This window comes from Sphaeramia orbicularis, chromosome 17, assembly GCF_902148855.1.
Source record: "Sphaeramia orbicularis chromosome 17, fSphaOr1.1, whole genome shotgun sequence".
NCBI lineage: Eukaryota > Metazoa > Chordata > Actinopteri > Kurtiformes > Apogonidae > Sphaeramia > Sphaeramia orbicularis.
The window spans coordinates 4,262,660-4,288,395 of NC_043973.1; the positions used below are offsets into that span (position 1 = coordinate 4,262,660).

General features: G+C 37.7%; 2 protein-coding genes across 4 annotated transcripts in view; both read left to right on the forward strand.

The window, feature by feature from the left end:
• The window catches only part of LOC115436804 (supervillin-like), a 66,567-nt gene extending 47,352 nt beyond the window's left edge, over positions 1-19,215 (forward strand). The window contains exons 27-41 of one of the 2 annotated variants that reach the window (XM_030159744.1): positions 393-529; positions 2,183-2,330; positions 2,447-2,592; positions 4,618-4,793; positions 5,536-5,683; positions 6,880-7,168; positions 9,752-9,903; positions 9,995-10,100; positions 11,125-11,332; positions 12,649-12,782; positions 13,002-13,157; positions 13,992-14,135; positions 14,884-15,005; positions 15,458-15,613; positions 18,310-19,215. In XM_030159744.1, coding sequence (XP_030015604.1) covers positions 393-529; positions 2,183-2,330; positions 2,447-2,592; positions 4,618-4,793; positions 5,536-5,683; positions 6,880-7,168; positions 9,752-9,903; positions 9,995-10,100; positions 11,125-11,332; positions 12,649-12,782; positions 13,002-13,157; positions 13,992-14,135; positions 14,884-15,005; positions 15,458-15,613; positions 18,310-18,396 — 2,309 coding nt within the window. In that variant the 3' untranslated portion in view covers positions 18,397-19,215. Of the gene's footprint in view, positions 1-392; positions 530-2,182; positions 2,331-2,446; positions 2,593-4,617; positions 4,794-5,535; positions 5,684-6,879; positions 7,169-9,751; positions 9,904-9,994; positions 10,103-11,124; positions 11,333-12,648; positions 12,783-13,001; positions 13,158-13,991; positions 14,136-14,883; positions 15,006-15,457; positions 15,614-18,309 lie in introns of both variants that reach the window. The other variant, XM_030159745.1, reaches the window with a different exon arrangement.
• Positions 19,216-20,725: 1,510 nt separating this feature from the next.
• LOC115436805 (acyl-coenzyme A thioesterase 1-like) lies at positions 20,726-24,373 on the forward strand. 2 transcript variants are annotated; one of them, XM_030159746.1, is made up of 4 exons: positions 20,726-20,847; positions 21,634-22,124; positions 22,848-23,035; positions 23,256-24,373. In XM_030159746.1, exons 1-4 carry the CDS (start codon positions 20,804-20,806, stop codon positions 23,859-23,861), a joined length of 1,329 nt encoding a protein of 442 aa, XP_030015606.1. In that variant the 5' UTR covers positions 20,726-20,803; the 3' UTR covers positions 23,862-24,373. The 2 variants fall into 2 exon arrangements, with proteins under 2 accessions (XP_030015606.1, XP_030015607.1); XM_030159747.1 differs by having other exon boundaries at positions 20,834-20,847; positions 21,672-22,124.
• Positions 24,374-25,736: the final 1,363 nt, after the last annotated feature.

The following is a 25,736-nucleotide window of genomic DNA, read 5'->3' on the forward strand; positions in this document are numbered from 1 at the left end:
GATTGTCTTATCTTTAAGGTAAATAAGTTAATATAGCCAGTTTATTTATTTTGCATTTTCTTTTATTATATTTTTATAATTGTTATTTTCTTTCTTAATGCAATTTTTCTGTTTTAAAAAACCCTTAAAAAAAGATTTTTGGGTGGTTTTGGAGGGGGGCTAAAACAGATTAATTATATTTCAATTAATTTCAATAGGGAAAATTAATTTGTAAAACGTGTTAATCACAAAACTTGCACAGTCATGGAACGAATTAAAGTAGTACTGTGAGGTTCTACTGTACAATAATTTTTCTAGATTACAATAGGTTCTAGGACCTATTGTAAAAGGTTTCTTTGCCAGATAGGACTGATACCCCTGAACACATGAACAAAGTTGACTCTTCTTTCCAGGTCGTCGTCATGTTCAGACCAGATTAGTGGAACCCAGAGCCTCTTCCCTGAACAGTGGAGACAGTTTCCTATTGGTCACTCCAGAGCACTGCTTTGTCTGGATAGGAGAGTTCTCAAATGTCATAGAGAAAGCTAAGGTGAGTAGAAAGACAGGCTTGTAGAGATGAGAAATCATCTCATACAAGAAAATATATGGTAATCACAATATGAGTGTAACATAATTTGACAGTGAGATGGTAATGTTATCAACAATTTTCTGGAATCCACTGAAAAAAGTGCAAAGGTGTGTATGTCTAGTATTCAAGTAATATGTATGTTAAGAATCACTGGTTCAGATCACAAGGCAGCAACTGAAAAAAAATCAGTAGTTTACATGTTATGTAACCAAAAACTACAGAGCTGCAGTCTAGAACTACACTAGACAGAAAAGACAAACTTAATTTTAGCAGATTTTAGTGCTGTATTAAATGAATATTTATATGAAAAAAGTCTTTTTTTTTTCAATAGATTTCCATTTCACTGATGATTAATGGTCAGACTAGGTTTTTAAATTATGAGTGATTAAAGAAAGATGATTCTGTGCTGACCCCCACATTTGCACACACTCTGACACATATCACCATCTGTGCTCCTCAACCAACACATGCTTTCAGACTAGTCTACAGCGCTTCCATGTCCCCAAAGGAGTTCTGTCTAGACACTTTGTAATAAACATTTGTTTTCCCACTCCGCCTCCTCATGCTGTTTTGTTTACTCGTTTATTAGAATTTAATGCAGTCGAACCTCAGCCAAGTCTCACAGTAACTTTCATTACTGAGTCATCGTTGTGTTTAAATGGGAAGGTGTTAAAGTAACCAGTCATTGCAGTATTTCCACTAGGATGTTTTAGGAATAGAAGGTATGGATTTTGGGTGTGGGAATGTTTAAAAAGTAACAGTAATTATTATTATATATATAGATATACCAGGAATTCCATCCGTCCTTCTGGTCTGTCTGTCTGTCCAAGATTTTTGTCCAACCCATTTTGCGGAGTCTATTCACCTGATTCTTTTCAAATTTGACACACATGTTCTTTATGTACCTTTCTCCTACTTTTTGCATTTTTTTTTTATTCTTGAAATGTTAAGATTGAAAGTTAAGGCTCAAAATGAATCCCTGGTATCCAGAGTAACAGTGAGGACAAGGGACAGAGTATTGTGCAACCAGGCGGGGGTATTAGTAAGCTCCACTTACTTTTTCACTTCTTATTATAGTATTTGCTTTTATTTGTGTATCATGTTAATTTTTTGTATTATATATAATTTTTTGGCTTTGGTTTCTGGAAAAAATCTACATTCAGCATGATAACTGTATAAATATATGTTTACAAACAGTTGCAAATGTTAGAAGCGATAAACCCTTTCCTTTAAACAGAAAAGGTGAGGCTCAAGAAAATAAAGGTAACGCACAACTAAATCATCAGCAATAATGCTCTTTTCCTCACCCTGATATAAATTTTTAGGGAGTTAACAGACACAGTGACATTAGCTAGATCTTAAATTTTAGATGGATGTCTCTACAGGTCTCTGTGTATTTCTTCCACTGTATCAAATTAAAATCCTCTGCAGAGTCATGTCATGCAGCCACATATTACTGTATTTCTGAAGTAATTCTGAATCATGGTGGCAGTAATCTTCCCACATTATTTTTTATGGTTAACATGAGAAGACGTCACCCTTTCCTCTGTCACCTTTCCTCAATCTCTATCATTTGTACAAAATGAAAAACAAACATCTTTTTCTTGTGTGCAGGCGATGGATTTGGCCATGTTCATCCAAACGAAGAAGGACATGGGCTGCAGAGCAAATCAAGTTCACACCATTGAGGAGGGGGTCAACCCACAGGATCCTAATACCCAGCAGTTCTGGACAGTCCTGGGAGGACAGACACCTTACCAACGTAAGCCTGAGCTCTAAATCTCAGCCCTCGTTCTTTGCAGTCGCTTGGGGACTGACATTCAGACATTAAAATAAATATCTCACATCTGTCTGTGCATCTCTTTAATTCTGTTATAGCGTCTGGTCCACCGGAGGAGGATGAGCACTTTGAAAATGCCATCGTGGAAACCAACTGCATCTTCAGGCTGCTGGATGATAAACTGGTGCCAGATGATGATGAGTGGGGGAAGGTCCCTCACAGCTCTCTGATGTCATCCAAAGAGGTCTGTACTCCCCTGATTTCCTATTGCAGTGTTTCATCAAAGCTTTTTCTCTTTTATACTTTGTAAAAATGCAATACATGACCTATTTCTATTTCTTCACACTTGTCATCATATCTATCATGTAGACAGACAGGCTCTTCATTTTAGTGTGTTTTTATAATGTTTCTGCTGTTTCCTAAAAGTTGTATGCGTCAAATGGGTTGTAATTTGTTGCTTAGTAACAGCAGGTGCTTTGTCGAGAGCCTCCCACGTCCATCTGTGCTGCTGCTGCTGCTGGTGAAAACGGAGAAGGGGTTGAGATCAGGGAGCCCACAGCACTGTCTGCACACCATAGAAATAGAGCTTCATGAAAAAACTGTTTCCTTTAAGTATAATGTAAACTATAGAAAAATTGGCACTATATCTGTTATGTTATTTGGCCAAGAGGGGGTCCAGCCCACAGGAAGATTTCTGCTATCTCTTTTTCACTATTTACTTTTTTAATCTCTTTTTTTATCATTGATTATTTACATTTACATTACATTTATGCATTTGGCAGACACTTTTTTCCAAAGTGACTTACAGTGGAAAAACCAAAAATGAAAGAAAAATACAAGAATAGATTAAAAACATAAAACATTTATTTCTTGTTAGGATGATCCTTGGGCCGTTTCAAGTTGAAAACAAGCTCCTCCATCTCAAGCCTGTTTGGTCTCAAAGCCCTTTCTAGGCACATGCTTATGGCAAAACAATGTAAATGCAAATATTAGCAAATGTTAAGATACTAAAATTACAATTAGTTATAATAGCTATAACTAATATTTATAATAATAATAATAATAATAATAATAATAATAATAATAATAATAATAATAATAATAATTGTATACAGTTAGTTAGAATTGTTCATTAAATATAGCTAGGTACAGTTAGAACAATTAATTTGTCTTTTCAAAATATAACAAATACATTATATGTCATTGTATACCAGAAGGGTCAAGTAACAAAGTACAAATACTTTGTTACCTTACTTAAGTAGAAATTTAGGTTATCTATACTTTACTGCAGAATTTTTTTTCACTTTCTACTCCTTACATTTTAAAGATAGCCTCATTACTAGTATTTCATTTCAGCTTGTTTTCATTCCAGCTTGTCATCGTTCAAATAAAAAAAAACATCCAGATAAATCGCATCATCCGGATAGAGTGAATTTGATTGTGCTTGGATGAGAAGTATAAACATTTACCATTCCAACACCCTACTGGTTTGTAATTGATCCATCGCACCTGACTTTTTGCACCATTCCAATACTTATATTCAAATAGACATCATATCTTCCGCTCCATGAAACCCATTATAATGCTCAGTAGGACACATATATGGTTCTTCAATACATTTGCATTGGACTCAAATACCTTCATTTTCAATGGGCATATATGAAACAGGTAGCCTAGTGTATCCCAACTGTTTCAACATTAACATTTTAATGTAACATTATAGTCATTATGGCCTTTAGAAAAATATTTTTTTGTGGAGGCGGGGTAGTGCACTATAGGCCCCTCCCCTGTGGCACCACCTAAGCTTTTGTCCTAATGACATTTTTTTCCCCTTACATTTACTTTTATACTTTAAGTAGTTTTGAAATCAGTACTTTTACACTTTTACTGGAGTAGAAAGCTTGAGTTAATACTTCAGCTTCTACAGAGGTCTTTTTAAACCCAGTATCTATACTTCTACCTGAGAAATGAATGTGAATACTTTGGACCCCTCTGTTGTATACTTATATCAGCTTTAATTTGTGCCCAGAATGACCATTTTATCTTGGACACTACATTCGCATGAACAAAACTCTTTATGATACGTCAAACTTTGACGATGTCACAATTTTATGACTATGAATCTGTAAAACCTCATCCTGTGCACTTAAATCATTTGACCAGAAACATGATAGAGGCTTTAGGCCCCCTGAGACCCAACAGCCCCAGGTTAGGGCTACAATTCTTCAACTTCTGTCCTGTTTTTGTCGTTGTACCTTGAATGCTGCAGGTGTTGGTGTTTGACTTCGGCAGTGAGGTGTATGTGTGGCATGGTAAAGAGGTGACTCTGGCCCAGAGGAAGGTGGCATTCCAGCTTGCCAAACACCTCTGGAATGGCACGTTTGACTACACCTGCTGTGACGTCAACCCATTGGACCCTGGAGGCTGCAACACACTCATACCCAGGTTAGTTTAAAAAATCAGAGCAAGTCTTCACATTAACACCAAAAACAAGACAAACGCACACAGCCTGTTGCACAGATGACTATGGAAATGTTTCCAGTGAGATTATGGTGAAGTTTGTTAAACTAGTTTGGTTGGTTGGATATTCAACATTCATTTAGTCTGCAGTCTGGTGGCCTTGTCTAGCTCAGTTTGATCCAGTTGTCTAACCTCCGAGCCCTCAAACATAAGCTTCCATGTCATGTTACCCAGTGACTTGAAACTCATTAACCAAATTTGCAAGGAGTGGCATTTTTCATATTTGTAGTTGTTTTTATATTTGTATATTTTATAGTTTGGAGCATTTATAACACAGTTGCAGCATATGTTTTCTCAAAAAGATAAGGTCTTAATTTGCTTGTACTTTGTGTTTTGTTTCCTTATAAGTTTTCTTAAGTTGCTGTACAATTACTAATGTGCCATAACTTCACTTAAACCTAAGCCTAAATCTGAGATAGTAAGGACCAGAATAAAATAATTTAATCTAAAAAATATCTCTAGGAGTCAGATTGGCCAAGCAAAAATAGACATACAAGAAGTGGCAACAGTGTCGTAGGTAACCTTCTCTTTAGAGTTCTTTTAAATAGTCTGTTAGGATTATTGTTAGGATTTAAGTATATTCTCTAGCTGCATCTCCCTCTTTTTTGTTGCTACAGACATTACATGCTTTTCTTTTTCTTCTTTGTGTGTTTTCATCTCCGCACAGGAAGGGCCAGGGTCGTCCTGATTGGGCGATATTTGGCAGGTTGACAGAGCACAACGAGACAATCTTGTTCAAGGAGAAGTTCTTGGACTGGACTGAAGCAAAGTCGCCATCACCAAAGGAAGGCTGTGAGCTCATGCCTGAGCAGAAGGTGCACATCTGAAGCACACTTTATTATCTGTGATGATGAAAAGAACTACTCCAGAAAGTTTCTCCTATATCTCATGTTCCTCCCCATCCGTTCTTTTTGTAGATTGGAACTCCCACTCATTCTCTATCAGTGTTGCCAGGAACAATTTGTTAAACACTAACAGAATAAAAGAACATATGCTTTTAAATTTGTAATCAAGCTGATTCTGTTTCAGTGGTGGCTGGTGAAATTATTTTTTGGTGGGGTGCAGTATGCAAGTCAGTTTTCAGATGCACTATAACCACTAGGATATGTCAAAGCACATGCACCACTATTCTAAAATATTAACTTAAATTAAAATAAAAATACACAGTATGTATTTTCAGTCATTTATTTTTCATATGTACATTTTCCCTGTCTATCCTTTAAATGTGTAAAATTTTTCCATGTTTCTATTGTTAAATTCAGGCATGTCTCTGACAAGTGTCTTTTCCACTGATAGTATGGACAATGCATTTAGACCAGGGGTGTCCAGTACATGGGTGGTGATCAACCGGTAGGTCACGAAGGCAGCGCAGGTAGATCACATGGCATTAAAAAAAGACAGATATTAGCCTATGGGATAAATTACTTTGTTGTTTATGCTCCTGTCTGGATTTGAAATCCACTCTCCGGCACTGGAGTCAGTAGTATTAGCTACTGAACTATCCACTGATGTCAATATAGAGCGGAGGTAGATCTTTTTGTCTTGGTCATTTTAAAAGTAGTTCACAAGCGAAAAAGTATGTTCACCCCTGGTTTAGATGATCTTATGACACTGCATTTCTGAGAAAGGTCTTGATTCTTTTTGGGATGTGACGTTTACTCCTGTGGGCGGTCCTTGGGCACAGATTTTTGTGACACAAAGTAACAGGACACACGTCACTTGACTGCTCACTAAACAATATTTTTAAACTACACTTGAATGCAGATTATACATGGTACTCATGGGCTGTATAGCTCATATATATATAAATGTTAGTGTTATGGTATGTTATGATTAATGTTAATGTTCCTAACATCTTCTTCTTCATGTGAGACAAGTGAGTCGACGCCCTTGCGCCCTCTATTGATGAACTGCCACTGCTCTGTTTGTAACGTCACTTCAGCTTAATGTCACTGGCTTACTAGAACTAACTTTCATTAAAGTGTTTTCTATACTGTGTTTTCCTCCCCAGTCTGTCCAGGAGGCTCCAGGACGAGACTGTCGGCCTTACAATGTCACACTGATGCTGCCCGTCCTCCAGTCGTCCATCTCTACCATCTTGGACGGCACAAATGTTGGCCGGGGCTACGGCCCAGTGGAGACCGAGGACCACATGAGGACTCTGGAGATCAGCACAGTATCTGTGGATGTCTGGCACATCCTCGAGTTTGACTACAGCCGCCTGCCACGCCAGAGCATTGGTCAGTTCCATGAGGGAGATGCTTACGTGGTGAAGTGGAAGTACATGGTCAGCACATCAGGTCAGTCAAAACTCAAATAACCCATGGGTAGAATTATCCTACCACAATCCAGAACTAATGTAAGATAATGTAAGAGCAACTGTCCGGCAGATTCTGGACTTCTATGATCTGTGATGGTAAAAAAAACTCCTATCATTCATTCCTTTCTTCCAGAAGACCAGGGTTGTGAGTGACCATTACTTTTTTTTATCATGATTAAAATAGCATAATCATATCTAAATATTTGTGTAAGCTGACACGAAAATCCAAAACTCATTTAAGCTCAGATACCCCAATAATACTCCCAAATTTAAAAAGGAAAAAAAAGCATGCATGTTATTACGAAAGTGGTCAAACAAAAGTGGTAGTGTTTTTGAAGCGTCTTTGAGTGTCCAAAAAAGCGCTATATAAGTGTGATGTATTATTATTATTATTATTATTATTATTATTATTAGTCATCCAAATATTTTGGCAATGGCTACTGCCACTGTACTGTGGCACGAAATATCTGTTTGTCTATTGCCGCAGAGCCAATCAAACGTTTGCATTTGTACTAGAGCCAATCATGGATAATGTTCCATGAACTCATTATCCTCTTGTTGCCGCAGTGCTGTGGCAAGTGATGGAAGAAATGACAAATTCGTGATAGTATATAGAATAGAATAGGAATCATTGTTCTAAATGCCCTATATGTTGTTTTATGGTGTTCTTTGCTCTGTGCAGTCAATGAGGCTGGAGAAGGTGGGCGGAGCAACATGTTAGATGCAGCAGTGTTTCATGTGACTTCTCAGTTCTGTGTCAGTTCAGTGTATTGAGTGCTGTGGTCCGAATTCTGCACTCTGAACGTTCTCCCAGTGGCTAATTTATATAAATGTGGGATTTACCTACCGGCGCCCTTGGTGCCGTGCCCCCCCCACCTCCTGCCCCCCGTTTGAAAATCTTAAAAAAAAACAAAAAAATTTTTTAAATGCTACTTTGACCAGGAATTGAACTCAAGCCTTCTGTATTGCAGTTTGGTACATTACAGAGTGAACTACATCTCCACTGTTTCTAAGTCTGACCTATTTACTATCTTGTACTGTAGTACTTTTCAGGCTATAACAAGTTACCAGTTTAGACATGATATAACAAGGGCGCTGAGTGGCTCCATGATAATAGACAAACCAATATTTCGTGCCACAGTACTGTGTCAGCAGCCAATTTGAATTTTTTTATGAGAAGCAAAGTCATTGCTATGTCCCATGGGACATTAACTCAGAAAATATGACTATCAAGTTAAATATAATTTAAGAAAGATACCTTGTTCTTCAAGTATCAAAAGAGATGAAAAATCACTTCAGTCTCCTCATGTTGAAGCTGCAGACACATCTTCAGTGACTGAACAGAATGTGGAGAGAAAAGATTACGATGATGTCAGCTCCTGCTTTGTAGTATTAATACTTACATCAGATTTTCAACAAACTGTAACTTTCTTGACTCATAAAATAGTCTTTTAAACTGACAATCATTTTGTGAAAAAGTATGGCTGGATTCAAACAGCATAAAAATATTACTTGTATCATCACGTATGTAGCCACTGACTGTAATATACTTTTATTCCAAACTAAGGGCACCAAGGACACAACTGGAACTGTGACGCTTTATCTGGTCGTGTCTTGTTATATTGCCCAAAATAACCACTACCTCATATCACAGACTAATGATGTTCATTTTGTCTTCTGTTAATGTAATTATACTTTTCTTCCTTTTTTTTTTTCTTTTGTTCAGACAAGGCATAGTTTGGATAATATGGAGTCACAGTCAAAACTGTCAAGCAGGTAACATCTAAAAACTATACCTTGTCCGAACAAAAGAAAAAAAAGAAGAAAAAGAAAAGTATAATTTCATATCACAGGGCTTTTATAGTGTTTCTACACAGCATGGAAACTGGTCTGGATATAATGGGAAAAAATGAAGTGAGGATGGAAAAGTCGATTATATATAAAAAAAAAAAAATATTAAAATTATTATTTGTAATTAATCAAATAGAAACTGAACAAGAAACTGATTATATAAAAGTGTTGGATGGAATGAACTCATACGCCTCCACAGCGCTAACTCCCCTTTATACCTTGAAACAAATAACGAGAGCTAGTGCAATCTTCTGGCAATAATTTGGCAATTTAATACAATTCATCTGCAGAGTGTAACACACTTGTTAAGTCAAAATCAAAGTGAGCTTTTTCCATATGCACAGTACATACAGAAGACTGACATTGCATGGCTGTAAGGCCCACAGTGCACCAAGGAACAGAAGTAAAAAAATAAAAATTAAAAAAATACAATGTGCTATACACATAGAATATAACTATAAACAGCAAAGGACTGAAGAAACAAATAAATAAAACTTAAGACACCTGACAGAATAAAGTCACACCAAAGGCACATGATGGTCAAAGATCGAAGTGACAACAGTAAAGTGACAAGTGAAATTAACATTAATATAAGTAAAGCTATTTATTTACCCACATAAATGCAACAGTTTGTGGCTATTTAACTTGAATGGTTTGAACAAGACTTTCAGATTAGTTTGGTTATGGTTTTTGTTGGGTGTTTGTCTTCCAGTCGGTCGAAGGCAGAACCCAGAGGCGAGGAGTACCGGACCAGGAAAGGAAAAATGCTGCTACTTTTTCTGGCAGGGCCGACACTCCACTGTTAGTGAGAAAGGAACATCAGCGTTAATGACGGTGGAGCTGGACGAGGAGCGGGGGGCACAGGTACAGGAAGCAGAGCGTTTATGTCCATCATATGTGAAGCTTCACTACTAATGTTTGTATAAACTGACACAGTGACTTGTGTGTTCAACAGGTCCAGGTCCAACAGGGGAAAGAGCCGCCATGTTTCCTGCAGTGTTTCAACGGAGGGATGATTGTTCACGCTGGGAAGAGAGAGGAAGAGGAGGAGAACACTCAGAGTAACCATTTCCATATTTACCTTTTGAGATTTCTGATTTCTGTCTATAAGGTACAACGGCCACATTTAGTTAAACTGCAGGCTGTAGCTGTAGCACGTTAACAGATTTTTTTTTTCTTCAGTTTTTTTCCTTTCATCAGCAATTTAAAGAAGATACATGTTTCTGTTATCAGGATTATAGTTAACAAAGCCTAGCATTGAAATAATGAAATACACACACTACAACAAATGATGCAACACAAACTAAAGTACTTAATATAAATGCAAGGAAACTCAGTCAGTTTCATTTATGTTTCTTTTTTTATTTAACCTTTATTTAACCAGGAAATGTCCCATTGAGATTAAGAACCTCTTTTACAAGGGCGTCATGGCCAAGATAGGCAGCGGCAAATACAACACACAGTTACAAGATTACACAGTAAAAACACTTACAACTGACACGTTCGACAATAAACAGTTAGTAAAAATAACATTTATATCAGTAGATCATCCTCACTGTTTTGTCCTTTGTGTTTTTAGGATGTTTTGCATTTCTTTGTACTGTTTTTTTATAATGTCTTTTACAATATTTTGCCTTTTTGTCAATTGTCTTTCTTGTCACCTGCCTAGGGACTACAGATGGAAATTAGGACTGCTGCTACAATCTGGCATATTTACAGCTGCAATTGTTGTAGATGTTCATTAATATGCACTGTCCCTATTAAATAAATAAATAAATAAATAAGCAAGTGCAAGTTATGGACTTAGCCTCAAGAACTCTCAGTTTGGACATAAAAGCACTCTTTGACCTGTAATAAAGATTAATTTACCAGCTTTTTCACCTTCTGTAAATCAATCTTCTATTGTCAAAATATAATAAAAAAAAAGCCTGAGCCAAAATATTTCATAAATCAAAAATCAAATAGGATGTATAGCATTATTAAAAAGGGCTTATTTTGAATTTACATTCACATTTTTTAGTAAAATATGCCTGAAAGCCTGTCAGTTCCCGTCCACTGATGCCCTCTGGTTTGTCTGCGTTGTAGCGGAGTGGCGTCTGTACTTTGTTCGGGGTGAGGTACCGGTGGAGGGCCACCTGCTGGAGGTGCCATGTCACTGCAGCAGCCTGCGCTCCAGAGCCTCCATGATCCTGCTCAACATCAACAAGGCCATCATGTACCTGTGGTTCGGCTGCAAGACGCAGCTTCACACCCGCAGTGTGGGAAAGACCGCCGCACTCAAAATTAAAGAACAGTGAGATTTTTATACTGGATATTTTTGTAGAATTTAATTCAGTAGTTTAGATAAGCTCAAGGACCTCTGCACTAGGGTGATCAGATCCCGAACAGCCACATGTGGGGTAAATTGTATATTTGTGTAGAGCAGTACAATTGCCAATGCTGACAGATAAAATACACGCAACAGACTTTGCAGCTTTGGCCTTCATCATGTGATCTGTACAAAACAAAATCCAAGGAAATTCAAATGGATATTTTTTTTTCTCAATCAGCAGCTTGGGTAGTGTGTTACTGTATGAAATATTACAGCTAAAGACTGGAAATCCACCTTACACGGAACTTATGTCACAGTAAGATGGTTTATTTTAAATTAAGAGCATGAATGAAAACCTGTAACTGTCGTTTCAATCACAGCCATTTTCACTCAAATGCTTTGTTAAAATTTCCAACTACTACTGTTCTCCATGAACCAGCTCTTAATATTCACAAAAAAGCAGTGGGTGGAACTCTTACTGTAGAAATTCACTTTTACATTTTTGTGCTCATTTTCTGAAAACTGGTTGTTAATTTTTGATACATTTGGATGGAAACCTAAGATTATGTATTCCCTTCAAAATTACTATTATCTCAACATGTGGGACAAAGGATAAAAAGGCTGTGCAGTGCCAGAAAGTGGAACACCTAGTTATTCTGCCCTTTACTGACCCACTAAATCCTTCTCATAAATTAATTATTTTTTAAGACTTATAATTATGTAGCAGTGTCTGTTATTACGTTGTTGAACAAATGAATCACTATGATTAGTCTACGGCTTCAACTTAGCTAGTGATTTTATTTGTTAAATCTCTTATTAATCTGTTAGTTTAATACTTTTTTGCATTTATCTGTTACTTTTAAGTAGTGAAAAAAAACTTTATAAATGACACTTTTTAGAATTTATCTATTATTTTGAGCTAGTGAGATGAAACATTTAAATATTAAATTTAGTTAGCTGTAGATAGTCAGCTCAACACTTACACAGATTAACCCTTTTTAGCATTTACCTGTTAAATTTAGCTAACGCATTTAGTCACATTTAGGCAATATAGTGTATTGATAGTGTATTGTGTTAACTCTTTTTACCTAATGAAACACATTGAATTAACTTCTGTACTTGTTAGCTAACGCTGAGCTTCATCATGTGTACTTATATTAGACTTTTGTGTACAAGTAGACTACATGTAGTGTGTGTAACAGCTGATATGAATAACTGACATCTGAAGGATGTTGTGGCGTTGATAGAAACATAAAACTGAATGGGGCTCGGTGTAATGTCTCTCTTGTTCCTCTCAGATGTCCACTGGAGGCAGGGCTCCACAGCAGCAGTAAGGTGACCATCCATGAGTGTGACGAGGGCATGGAACCTCAAGGCTTCTGGGAGGCGCTGGGGAGAAAGGACAGGAAGGCCTATGACTGCATGCTGCAAGGTACACCTGATGGTATACCTGTGAGGTTACTCTCAACTGGACATTAACAGAGTGGAGTTTTGGTTTGTTTTTTAATTCAAGGGATATAATATCTTTGAGTGCTTGATATTGCTACTTAAAAACACTGGTTTGATGTTCTTGAGTAAAAGTGCTGAAATATACAAAAAAGAGTTATGTGTTCTAAACAGTTTTTTTTTTTTTAAACATATGTTTTATTAGATCCTGGTAAATTCAACTTCACCCCACGGCTCTTCCAGCTGAGCAGCACATCTGGCGAGTTTATGGCAAATGAGTTCTTCCACCCGTCCAGAGCTCCAGACTTGATCAGTTCACTGCCCTTCCTTCAAGAAGACCTTTACAATGCACCACAGCCTGGTGAGCACTTCACACTAGATTACTAGATCACTAAATTACTTTTGTAATCGATTAATTATTTTCTTTAACTAAACAGTTATTTGAACACAAGTACAAATGTGAGAAAGACATGTCTGAAAATGACACACTTCAAAATACTTGTCCTTCATTCCAGAACCAGTTGCAACAAACAACCACAAAAAGTATAAAAGTAAAAGGATATATAAAGAAAAATATCCATATAGAAATAACAACTATAACAACAGTATAGAAGTATATATAGAAATATCCATAGATATAAACAACAACAAACAAGTTCAATGACATGTATAATCTGTCAGGTCAGTCTTCAACACATTTGGATCCAACTTACTAACTTAGACCAACTGAACATGGAACTAACATCCAAATGAAACAAATACACACTCAGATTTATAATGTTTGTGTTAAAGCTTCAAAGTTTAAAGGAGGAAGTGATGGTTCCAGTGTAGAAAAATCAACATAGAGACATTTTCTGCCTTTTTGTCCTCGTCTCCTCTGAGCTACACTCCGTTGGTTGTGTGGATCCTGGCGTCATGTGCGTTACAATCAGCATCTGTGTGAAACACAACAGTGGAACCAATGTTTAACAGCAGAGATATTAAGGAAACGAAGCTGCAATTCAGGAAAATTGTAAATCAATATTTTTTTAATTGATTCAAGTCGAGTAATCAATTAATAATTTCAGCTCTAGTAAAATGCACATTAACAAAGTTTCAGAATCACTGACATCCAGTTGTAATCAAACTGTTATTCCTTGATGGTGTGTTGCATATGCTTGTCTTACTGAATAAGTCATGTCTGTGTGACCCACAGCACTGTTCCTGGTGGATAACTTCCATGAGGTGTACCTGTGGCAGGGCTGGTGGCCTCAGGACAGTGAGAGCACCGGCTCGGCACGAATCCGCTGGGACGCAGACAGGAAGTGTGCAATGGAGACGGTGCTGCAGTACTGCAAAGGTAAGGAAAAGACAAGCAGTGACGACACGGTGGTGCAGTGGTTAGCACTCGTGTCTCACAGGGGTTCGATTCCAACACCAGTCGATGGGGGTGGGACCTTTCTGTGTGGAGTTTGCATGTTCTCCTTGCTGCGTGGGTTCTCTCCACCATTCACAGACATGCACTGATAGGTTAGTCAGTTAATCTAAATTGCCCATAGGTGTGACAGTGGTTGTTTGTCTCTGTATGTTCAGCCCTGCGATGAACTGGGGACATGTCCAGGGTGTACCCCACCTTCACCCATAAATAGCTGGGATAGGCTCCAGCGACCCCTGTGACCCTAGTGAGGATAAAGTGGGTTCAGATAATGAATGAATGATCACAACACATGTGATCACTTTGCTTATTCACATCATTTTTCGCAGTAATAGGTCAAATCTCAGAGTCAGAATTTATTATGGATGTAATTAATAGTAATTATATAATCAAAAACTTTGACACAGAACATAACATTTTTCATCTCTTGCAGAACAAATAGTTGCAGCAAAATTGTTTCAATACACATAAACAGTTATTTGAATAAACACACAAAGCACTACATACTCACAGAGTGAAAATTAAGAGCACTTGTGGCTTTTGCTTTTTCATGTGCAGGATAGAGATGTTTGTAGAACAGTTTAGTCAAACTTATAGTGTCTATTCTGGCCATAAACAGTTCGCCATTTAATTACATAATAGCGAGGTCTATGTTTTGATTTTCCTTTTACAGAGAAGAATGAGAAGAAGCCTCAGAAGTCGTACCTGATCCATGCTGGTCTGGAGCCGCTCACTTTTACCAACATGTTCCCCTGCTGGGAGCACAGAGAGGACGTGGCTGAGATCACTGAACGGGTCTGCAGCACAACACACCCCTGGACGGGTTTAGGTTCACTGGGAGGTTTATTACACAGTGTTTACAAAGAGACACATCTTTTGAAGTACTGTAAAATCGTAGCCTTGTGAGGACATGCTGACAAATGTTCCACTCAGTTTTCACTCTTTTATATTCAGTTGATGGTTCTGTGCATCGTACAGTTTGTACATTGTCAGACTCTTACTCTTTTCATACTCAGTTAATTCACAGTACTCTATGTAATGGCACGATATTATTAAAACTAAGTTTACTTGACTTACTGAGTCACTCTAATACTGAACAGAATACCTGGTATGTCAGCATTACTTTCCACACAGTTTTTAATTTAACTTTTACTGTTTTACCACGTCCTTCCTGTAAAAACGTACTGTTAGAAGTCTGTCCATCATTGAAGCAGACTGTATGCTCTGTGTTCATGGTTTGGCTGCAGGAGGCTGAGGTCTGTAACCAGATCATCCTGGTGGAGGACGTGTTGGCCCGACTCTGTCAGAACACCTTCCCTCTGGCCCAGCTGCAGGCTCGGCCCCTCCCAGAGGGAGTGGACCCACTCCGCCTTGAGATCTACCTGTCTGACCAGGACTTTGAGGTCAGTACAGTTTATTGTTAAAAAATAAACATATGACTGTACTTTACGTAAGTAATTTGATCCACATCTGAAACAATAAACCTTCATTGCCTTTAGTCAGGTGCAGTTTTGTAAATTAGCCTTTTTTAACATTTTGCTGTAAGAGCAAAATTAGATAAATGAATAAAATAAATAAAATTTAAAAAAGAAAAACATATTGCTAGAGCAGAAACAGCTTCATCACTCATTCATCACAATTTTGATCTTTTGTACCAACATGACTGGTCAGACATCGTTTGTCAATAAAGCAAATACATGAAGAAACGTCCATGAACATCACTGAACATCCAGGCAGGATCAGCTCATACCATGATTAATATCATTCATCCTATATCCATCTAACTCTTATTTTACAGAACAAGTTGTAGGTGGATTCAGGTAAGTCTCATGTGGTTAATCAGCACTGACCTTTCAACCTGTCCTATCCTTGAGCACATCAGCACTGTCTTTCTTTCTTATGAGGATTGAAACTGTGAATCACTCCTTTTTTGTTAGTGTGGTGTTGGTTGTGAAGGAAGATTTTCTGCATGGATGCACGATTGCATATGAAGAGATCATACAAGTGATTTGGTTTGACGTTGCAGTTGGGGATGTTTTCTCATTGATATCTTCACCCAGTGGAGACTGTGACTGTGAAACCCAGAGAAACTTTCTCATTATTCCTTTATTCAACTTCTTCCAGCAAGATGATCGCCATGGGTTTTGTAGTTTCAACAGGTTTTCTTTTTTGAGACTTTAGAGTTTCACCAAACAACTTTGACGAACGGGGGGGTTTCTGTGTGGAGTTTGCACGTTCTCCCCATGTTTGCGTGGGTTCTCTCCGGCTTCCTCCAACTGTCCAAAGACACGCACTAAAAGGTTCATTGGTTAATCTAAATTGCCTGTAGGTGTGAATGTGAAAGTGACTGGTTGTTCATCTCTACATGTAAGCCCTGCGACGAAGTGAACCCCGCCTTCGCCTGTAGCTGGGATAGGCTCCACCCCCCATGACCCTCTCGAGGAGAAAGCGGTTCAGACGCTGAATGAATGCACTTCCTCAAACTTCACTCATTCAGTCTGTTTGGACTACATAGTACACGTCTGGATCAAACACCTTCAACCACACCACCGCCTGCACCACTGCACCACTTCTCTGCTGCTGTCTCTTCTCTCACTCTCTTCCATCCTCACTCCTCTCACCTGAGACTGGCGGAAATTCACTGAAATGCATTTTTGTGTGAATCACAGTCAAGCACACTGCAGTCTGACTCACCGCCTGTCTGTAGAACTCAAAATGGATTCATGAAAACAAGGTCACTGACAAAAAAACTGGATTGTCTGCAGAACACTGAACAGGTTTGCTGAAATTTTGGACTACAGGAAAACCATGCAGAATTCTACATGTGATGTCAGCACCAAGTTACTGTGTTTCCTTCAGTGTAACCCAGCTATTGGCCATTTAGCATATTTTTATAAAAGTATGATTTATGGAAAAAATCTGGGATCTAATATGAATGGCATGAATAACATTAAATATGAAACTGTCTCTTGCACCAGTAGTATGCAGTAGTAGTAATAGTAGTACAAGTAGTAGTACTATGGCTGTGACTCAACATTACCATGAAAATCCATCGGGCTTCTGCAGCAACAGAATTCACAAATTTGTATCAAAAACATCTTTAGATTACACCACAGAGACTGATGTCATTTTGTTGAAATAAAATGCCTGCAATTTTTTTATTTTTAAAAGAGCAAATTAGTGAACTTGCAGTTAGTTTTTTTTTTTTTTTTTAGTCTAGTCCTGGTGCACTTCCTACCAAATCTGGTTGTGGCTTAAGCTTTCAAAATCTGTAGGGGATCAACACAATTAAAGTTTTATAAGTTTGCCAGCATGTTTAGCCCTAGAAATATGTAATAATTTAGTGGAATAATAATAACAACTCTGCAGATAGAATACAAACCCTGATAACCCTACTAGTAATGGTTAACCTGTAAAGACCCAAACAGCCATTGGCGACCACAACCTTCTGCTGATCTAAAATGTTTAATACCTGTTGATACACTAATCTGATCAATACGTGTAAATAAATGGTGTAAAACGCAGTTTGTCATCTGTTCACGGTCATCAGATAGGACCCATTTGGGCGTTTAGATGCTCTGTAGTTACCATGGAAACACTGTCATCTTCTACAACAATGATTCACCAGTAAAACCCATGGAGTTGGATCAGTGACAGTGGATGGAGACACTGGGTTTATGTTCAGTTAATAAGTTTTGTTGAAAAAGTCTTGTTTTCTTAATTTTTCTCTGTTTCTGATATTATGACAATCAACTTTAACCTGAGCTTTTATGAACATCTACATGACCACTGAATTAAATATGGAATAATATCTGATTTTCATTGAAAAAACGCAAAAGACAGAGGATAATATTAGAATAAATGGTAGTAAAACCCTTGAGAAAGGTTAAATAGAGGATAAATTCATTTGAGACCTGACATAAAAGTAGCCCTGGGTCTTTATGGGTTAAATTGAACTTTTTGCTTCATTTTAAACTAAAGAAACCAGGAGATGACCACCAGATAGCAGATGTCAGTATGTTACACATAGAATATTTGAACAAAGTCTATCTTTCCCCTCTTTAGTCATGACCTGCATCTGTCTGTTTCCCTACTGCAGAAAGCTTTGGAATTGACGAGAGAGGAATATGAACGTCTGCCAGGGTGGAAGCAAGTGAACTTAAAGAAGGCCAAAGGACTGTTTTAAGAAAGTTTCTAATCAAAGATGGTTTGAGAGAAGTCGACAAAGAGGGGCTGGAGACACAGCGAATGTCCCATACACCTGTTTGGTGTCGTCTGAAGAAAAAAACAAAACTGACTGTGACACAAAGATGACGAAAACATGAAGGATGAGACTGGAGTTTGACTTGCCTTGCTTATAGTCCTGTTTTACCTTTTAACTTTGTCAGTACATAACTCGATCAAATTGTGGTTTGACACAAGATATAAACCACGTTGCTTTGATTCAGACATGGTGCATGTGTGTTTTTGGAGTGTTTCTCCAAACACTAAAGTCACCGCTCATGCCATGGACGTAAAATGTGCACATTAGGACGCTTGGTGTCAGAGTGCCATGCTGTGGTTGTGTATGTATGTGTGTACGACTGTATATAAAGTTGATGTATGTACGTGTCATGTTAATTTAACGTGTGTGTAGGTGCGCGTTTGTCACTTTGTATCTATGTAAAAACAAACCTGTGGCAGCAGGATGAGTGCATCATGTCAGATGTTGTGAGGAAAAGCTTGATTTTTGTTCTTGTCTCCAGTGTCTGGATGCTGTCAGGCTGAGTAGGTAACTCATGTGGCTCTAATGTTAAACTGCTGAAATGACTCAGACTTACTGAGAGATAAGAGCTGTTCATGACAAGGTTTGGCTTTCACAAGGAAACAGCAGCTTGGTGAATCTGAATGTATAGTGCCTTGCTTTTTGTGTACAGTTTATATACAGAAATTCTAGTCTGCATTTTTAAAGACTTTCTTTGTCATATAAGACATAATGAATTAAATCACAATGATGCCCGAATCATTCTGTGTCATTTTATGTTTCCTGCTACTTTTTTTTTTTTTTGGAGCTTGATTCACTATGTAATTTTGAGTTGGAGTCTGTTTTTCACTGGGATCAACTCGTTTGTTGACACTGACTAACTCTGTCTCCGTTTCTAAGGTAAACACAGTTGTCAGAATCTAGCACAACCTATAAAATACTTTTTTGTAGACGATTCTTGAGTTCCTCAGTGTCTCCTCGACCATGGCAGTAGTGTGCAACACCAGGTACTGGTAGCATAGAAATGGAGTCAACTTCAACAAATGGCAAGATCTACGTCAAACCTTATGAAAGCAGACAAATACATGTAAATCATATCATCTTAAACTTTTAAGGAATCTATCACATATTGAAATATTATATCACAAACTCACCATTTTTAAAAGAGTTCATTTTTACATCTGTAATAATTACTGGGTCCTTGTTAAAATTGTACAGTAAATAAAAAATACAAAATTGAGAAATCAGTGTTTAGTTCCTGTTTTGGCTTGTATTTAATAATGAGGAGCTGTGAGGTCTGTAATAAAACGTAAAGGTAGGCTATAATTTGTCATACTTTTCTATTTTAATTCTATTACACTAAATATCAGTACAGTAGATGAGAGAACAGTTTTGATTATGTGTCAGTGCCATGTTCACATGTTTGTTTTCTGTTTTTGTTTTTTTTACAGAGTACAATGAGCCTTTCGTCCCCTTTAGCTGATCTGAAAAACTCAAAATGAAAGATTATAAACCAACACTGACATACATACATACATGTAGACATACATACATGTATACATACACACATGCATGCATGCATACATACATACATGTGTATAAATACATGCATGCATGCATACGTACATACATGTATACATACACACACGCATACATACATAGATACATACATGTGTGTAAATACATACACACACGTATATATGTACATGTGCGTGTGTATACATATATATATATATATATATATATACACCAAGAAGAACTGTTACATTGAGATTTCTTTACCATCTACAGCTACTATGAAACTGGACTCTATAAGGTAGGCTTAATTCTCTTTTTGAGTGCAGCGTTAACATGTGAAAATAAAATGAATCCCATCTTTACTCCAGTGTATCTAGTGTCGTTCTTTGTGCTCTTATTTTGAAAACCGGAAGTAGCCACACGGCTATCGTCATGCTAGATGTGTTCTTGTATTCCAAAACTGTTTTGTCGACAGTGGAGACGTTAATACCAGAAGCATCTTTAAAATAGGAGACTAAAAGTGTGTGTGTGTGTATATATATATATATATATATATATATATATATATACATATATATATATATATATATATATATATACATATATATATATATACATATATATATATATATATATATATATATATATATATATATATATATATATATATATATATACACATACACACACATATACATATACACATATACATATATATATATCTCCACTTCCGTGTACTTAGTGTAAATGTCCGAGTTAGGCTGGAGTTAAACTTAAACATACACTGTTTCCGGTTTGACGCGGAGATGATAAACTTTTTTTTTTTGCGGAGATGATAAACACGCTTGACCTGAGGAGAGGACGTGACACATTCAGGTCAGTCATAGCTGCTAATTTAACAACTATTCCTTACCGCTTCTACCAGCGGTTTCTCTAGTATGTCTTGTTTCTCTCTCTGTCCTTCTGTGTTTGACCATGAAAACGGTGCCAGTTCATGTGTGCTCTGCAGACCTGGTTTCACCCACAGCTCGTCCGCAGGTAGTTAAAGGCTGTAAAGTTTAGGAACACACTTCACTGTCTGTAACCATTACCGGCGACAGACTCCAATCACACTGAACTGTCTTTTAACCGAGTTTTAAGAAAAATAACAAGGCCACGTCCTGAAATGACCTGTGACTGAAGAGTCAGTTCGGTATGTGTCATTACCTCTGCAAACCCGTTTAGTTTAGATTATGGAGGGTTTGTAGTAACATAAACTTTAATCTGTACAAAAGTTGCTTTAAACGTAGATAATTGTCACTGCTGTTCTGAGAATGAAAACAGGCAGGAGGCCCTCCTGGGCCCATTCTAAACATTAGACTGAATGTGTGTTAAAGGTCAGTCTGTTGGACTGATTTCCTTTGTCCTGTTTTACTCCCAACAGTGAGTCCTCTGCACTCTTGACCCTTTACCATACCTTTATCTGTCCAAGCAGCTGCATTAGAGGCAGAGGTGTGAAGTTCATTCAAGCCCAGGTATTCTGGCATTCATGGGCACAAACAAAACTGCTGTCCCACAAAACAAAACATTATGCTTCCTAGTAGTCCAGACAGATGTTCTGTTAAATTCACTGTACTTTCAGGAAATAAAATTCTGTTCTGCTTTATGTCTGTTTACTTACAGCTCACAAGTTGTAAGGAAAGAGGTTTTGCCTTTGTCAGAGATGGCTTCCCAGGTCAGCCTGAGGCTGCTGCCCAGCGCCAGATGTTTGTTTGACGAGCCCATCCAGGTGAAGGTTGCAGGGCTGAGGTCCAGGCAGGTGGTCACTCTGAAGGCCACGGCGACTGATGAGAGGGGAGAAGTGTTCACCTCCTCGGCCACCTACAGAGCTGACAGGAACGGGAACATTGACGTGGACAGAGACCCCTCACTCAGTGGGAGCTACGTGGGGGTGGAACCCATGGGTCTGCTGTGGTCCATGAAGGCAAACACTTTGCACAAATACTTTTTCAAGAACAAAGCTCTAAATCCACATGTGGTGAAGTTTTCTGTGCATGAGGAAGAGGGTAGGATGCTGGCGGAGGTGACCAATGAGAGATGTCTGATGGGAAATGGAGTCAGCAGGGTCCCTGTTAAAGACGGGAGTATTCGTGGGGTCCTGTTTACTCCTCCAGGTCAGTGCCTTCAGGTTTTCTGTGCTCTGATTGTTGAGACTTTGGCAAAAACACTGTCACACTGTTTCACAACAAAAATCATTGAATTTTGAACAATGTTAAGTTATATTATGTGGAAGCTCAGATGTTACATAATAAACATAAAGTTATTAGTCCTAGAAAATGCCATACAAAATGTTATCCTTATATCTTACATTCAAGAGATTGAGGCTTTGAAAATGGGACATGGTGCTTAATTTTACTTTAACAAGTGGTTCAGAAAAAAAGTATCACTACGTTTGTACTGTTCATGATAGATGAATGACATTTTCAGGAGTTGTTCTAATGTATAAGATGTCTTTAACTTCTGTAAAAGAAGATCCATAGTTGCATACTTGCAATAATGGCTTGCAGAAAACAGTACAAAAAACTTCATTTGTGCTTCAGATCCATTTTTAGCCCAGTATATCTCCTCATTGAAGCACATCAGATCTTTGACATTTTAATGTTTCTTTCTTGCAGTAACTACATATTTTTCTAAGTTATATAGATTTTTTATTTATTCATGAGCCATTAAAAACATTTTGCAGCTAAATTTCAAGTGCATATTACTCATTTGGCAGGTAAAATAAAGCAATTATTTTACTGCAAAGAGCATTCTCGCATTAGTCCATACATGTACATATCCCAAAGATAATTTTTACTATTTACCACTGGTCCTACTTTATATGTGTTATTGTGCAGGAGATGGTCCGTTTCCTGCTGTGCTGGATCTGTCTACCTTTATTTCTGAGAAAAGAGCCTGTCTGCTGGCCAACAAAGGGTTTGTGGTTCTGGCTTTAGCGGTGTACAATGACAAGCCCAACAATGTCAAAGAGATGCATTTGGACTGTTTTGAAGAAGCTGTCCGTTTCCTACAGCAACAACCAAAGGTACATTTGTATATAACTTAACTTCATTCTCTGGTGTTACTATCAGTTAATTATTAATTCATTTGAACAAAGATTTAAAAAAATTGTTAACTGTCTTATTTGTCTTTCTTTCTTGATACTTTTTGCAGTTTAAATTGGCAGATCTTCTATTCTCATGCTGTCTCTTAGATCTTTATTGTGTTGATCTTGTGGTTTTCATGCTTTTTATTGTTTCATACAGGTGGGCAGTAAAGGAGTTGGCGTCATATCTCGATCCAAAGGAGGAGATATAGCGCTTTCACTTGCTGCCTTTGTACCAGGTATTGATGCTGTGGTATGGATTAATGGCTCCTCGGCCAACATAGGTGTTCCTCTGTACTATAAGAAAAGCAAAATCCTCTCACCATTACTTATGGACTTCAGCAAAGTGATTCTCTTAGACACAGGTGCAAAAATAATAAAATATGCTGTTAATGATCCCCGAATAGAAGAAAATAAGGACACCGTGGTCCCTGTTGAACAAGCCAATGGGCAGTTTCTCTTTGTGGCTTCAGAGGATGACCTCAACTGGGACAGCAAGGCTTACATGGACCAAATGGTGGAGAGACTGAGGCATCATGGGAAGAGCAACTTCGAGACTTTATTTTACCCTAGAGCTGGACATCTACTGGAGCCCCCCTATGGGCCATTCTGTCCCTCTGCTACACATGGGCTTCTTAGCTTTCAAGTTCAGTGGGGGGGTGAGCCCAGCATCCATGTGGCAGCTGAATTACACCTGTGGAACAAAATCCAGGAGTTCCTCAAGACTCACCTGAGCTGTGATACTACGATTAAACCCAAATTATAGATGCAAATAGGAAAGTTTATGATAACCATAACAATGAAGCAGCTTATCATGTAAGATTTGTGTGCCCTTGCATAAGGTTTGTGTCGGAGTACAGCTGGGCCATAAAACAATAACAATATATATTGCGATTTAACTTTTTGATAGAAATATGAGACATGCTCGATACAATTTCGATAGAATTCATTCGTCCATGTTTTGACAGACATAAGAACAGTCAATCATAATAAAGTACCGCTGCACTGAACCAATCGCACTAGAGCCACGCAAGTTAGGTTGACGCACACAGCACAGACATAAGAGCAGCCACAGCACACGCTAATGTTTGTGCTACAGTGGGAGGTCATGAGTGTTCCCTCAGAAGAAAATATAACTGAGAACTCAGGCAACTGCTCGCCACTGTCACCAGTCACAAGTGTTTGCTCCTGAAGGGTTCTGTTGGGTTTCTGTAAACTGGCTTAGACTCTGGTTTCGACCAACTCGATATGCAAGTGTCATGAGATAGCTTTTGTTATGATTTGGTGCTATATAAATAAAATTAGATTTGATTTTGATTTATAAGATGGGGGTAAATAAATCTTAAGATGCAGGGCTGGGGGGAGATGAATAAAGCGGGGGGAATAATATGTAACAGTGGAGGGGGGGGCGTAATTCTAAGAGCGGATGGAGGGACTTCTCCATAAGTATCATGACATGTATTTCTTTCTCTCTCTCTCTCTCTCTCTGATGTCTTCACAACTAAGTTATGAATAATGGAAAATTTAAGCTTGACAAAAAATAGTGATTTGATTTATATTGTGATACATATCGATATCATCTGATATGAAAAAAATTAATGTGATATGATTTTTTTTCCATATCACCCAACTCTATGTTGGAGTATTTTATTTATGCTGGGATCTGTGGTTTCATCTAAGACACTGACTGTCTGGCTGTCCTACATCCATGACAGGAGCCTGTTTCTGTATAGCAGATCTGGGTCAGTTTTTTACACCAACATCCACTAACATCTGGCCTCTGGCACAACACAGACTCCAACATAAACTTTAAAGAAAGCTTTCATTTTCAACCTTTTGTTTTAGAACCGTAATTGGCCTAATTAGTGTAAATATAACGTATTACAATGTACTGTGATAGACTATGTTTAAAAGAGAATGTGTGTGTGTGGTGATTTGCTCAGATTTTGAAAATTATGTTTTTGGCTGGTTTGGAATATAGTGTAAAACTGAAAAGCCTGAATAGTACTGTAAAGTCAAGATAACTTGTAACATTTCTACTTAACTTTCAAAAATTAACTAAAATTACCACCATAGCATGAAGAAATAATTTTGATGATAATTCAAAGATGTCAGTGTATTGTCCAATAAAGTACACCATTTCATCTCTGTTGTGAATAAAAGATCAGTTTATAAGACTTGGAAATCATTGTATTCTGATTATTTATATTTTACACAGCATCCTAATTCTTAGGAATTGTCGTGCACATGCAATATTATTATAGTTTAGTTAATACCTTTAATCGAAATAACAATGTTAAAAAAGTTTATAAAAATACCTCAACACAGTCTTTTGCTGAGGATGTTATGAGCCTGGAGGTGGCGGCAATTGATGAGAGAGGAATATGAATGTCTGCCAGGGTGGAAACAAGTGACTCTAAAGAAGGCCAGAGGACTGTTTAAGAAAGTTTCTAATCAGACGGTTTAAGAGAAGCGGGAAGAGAGGGGATGGAGACAACAGGGAACATCCCATCAGCCTGTTTGGTCCGGTAAAGGTTCATACTGTCTTCCAACTACTTCAACTTTCAACTTTATTTATCCTTAGAAAAAGGAAATTAAGTGTGCAGCAGGGGTCATAAACACATCAACACATACACAGAAA

Bases quoted from the DNA above. Each gene is read 5' to 3' on its own strand.
- LOC115436805 (XM_030159746.1), top strand. From the start codon at position 20,804: ATGATAAACACGCTTGACCTGAGGAGAGGACGTGACACATTCAG. The intron at 20,848-21,633 runs GTCAGTCATAGC...GTTTACTTACAG, and splicing joins AGAGGACGTGACACATTCAG to CTCACAAGTTGTAAGGAAAG. The intron at 22,125-22,847 runs GTCAGTGCCTTC...GTTATTGTGCAG, and splicing joins GGTCCTGTTTACTCCTCCAG to GAGATGGTCCGTTTCCTGCT.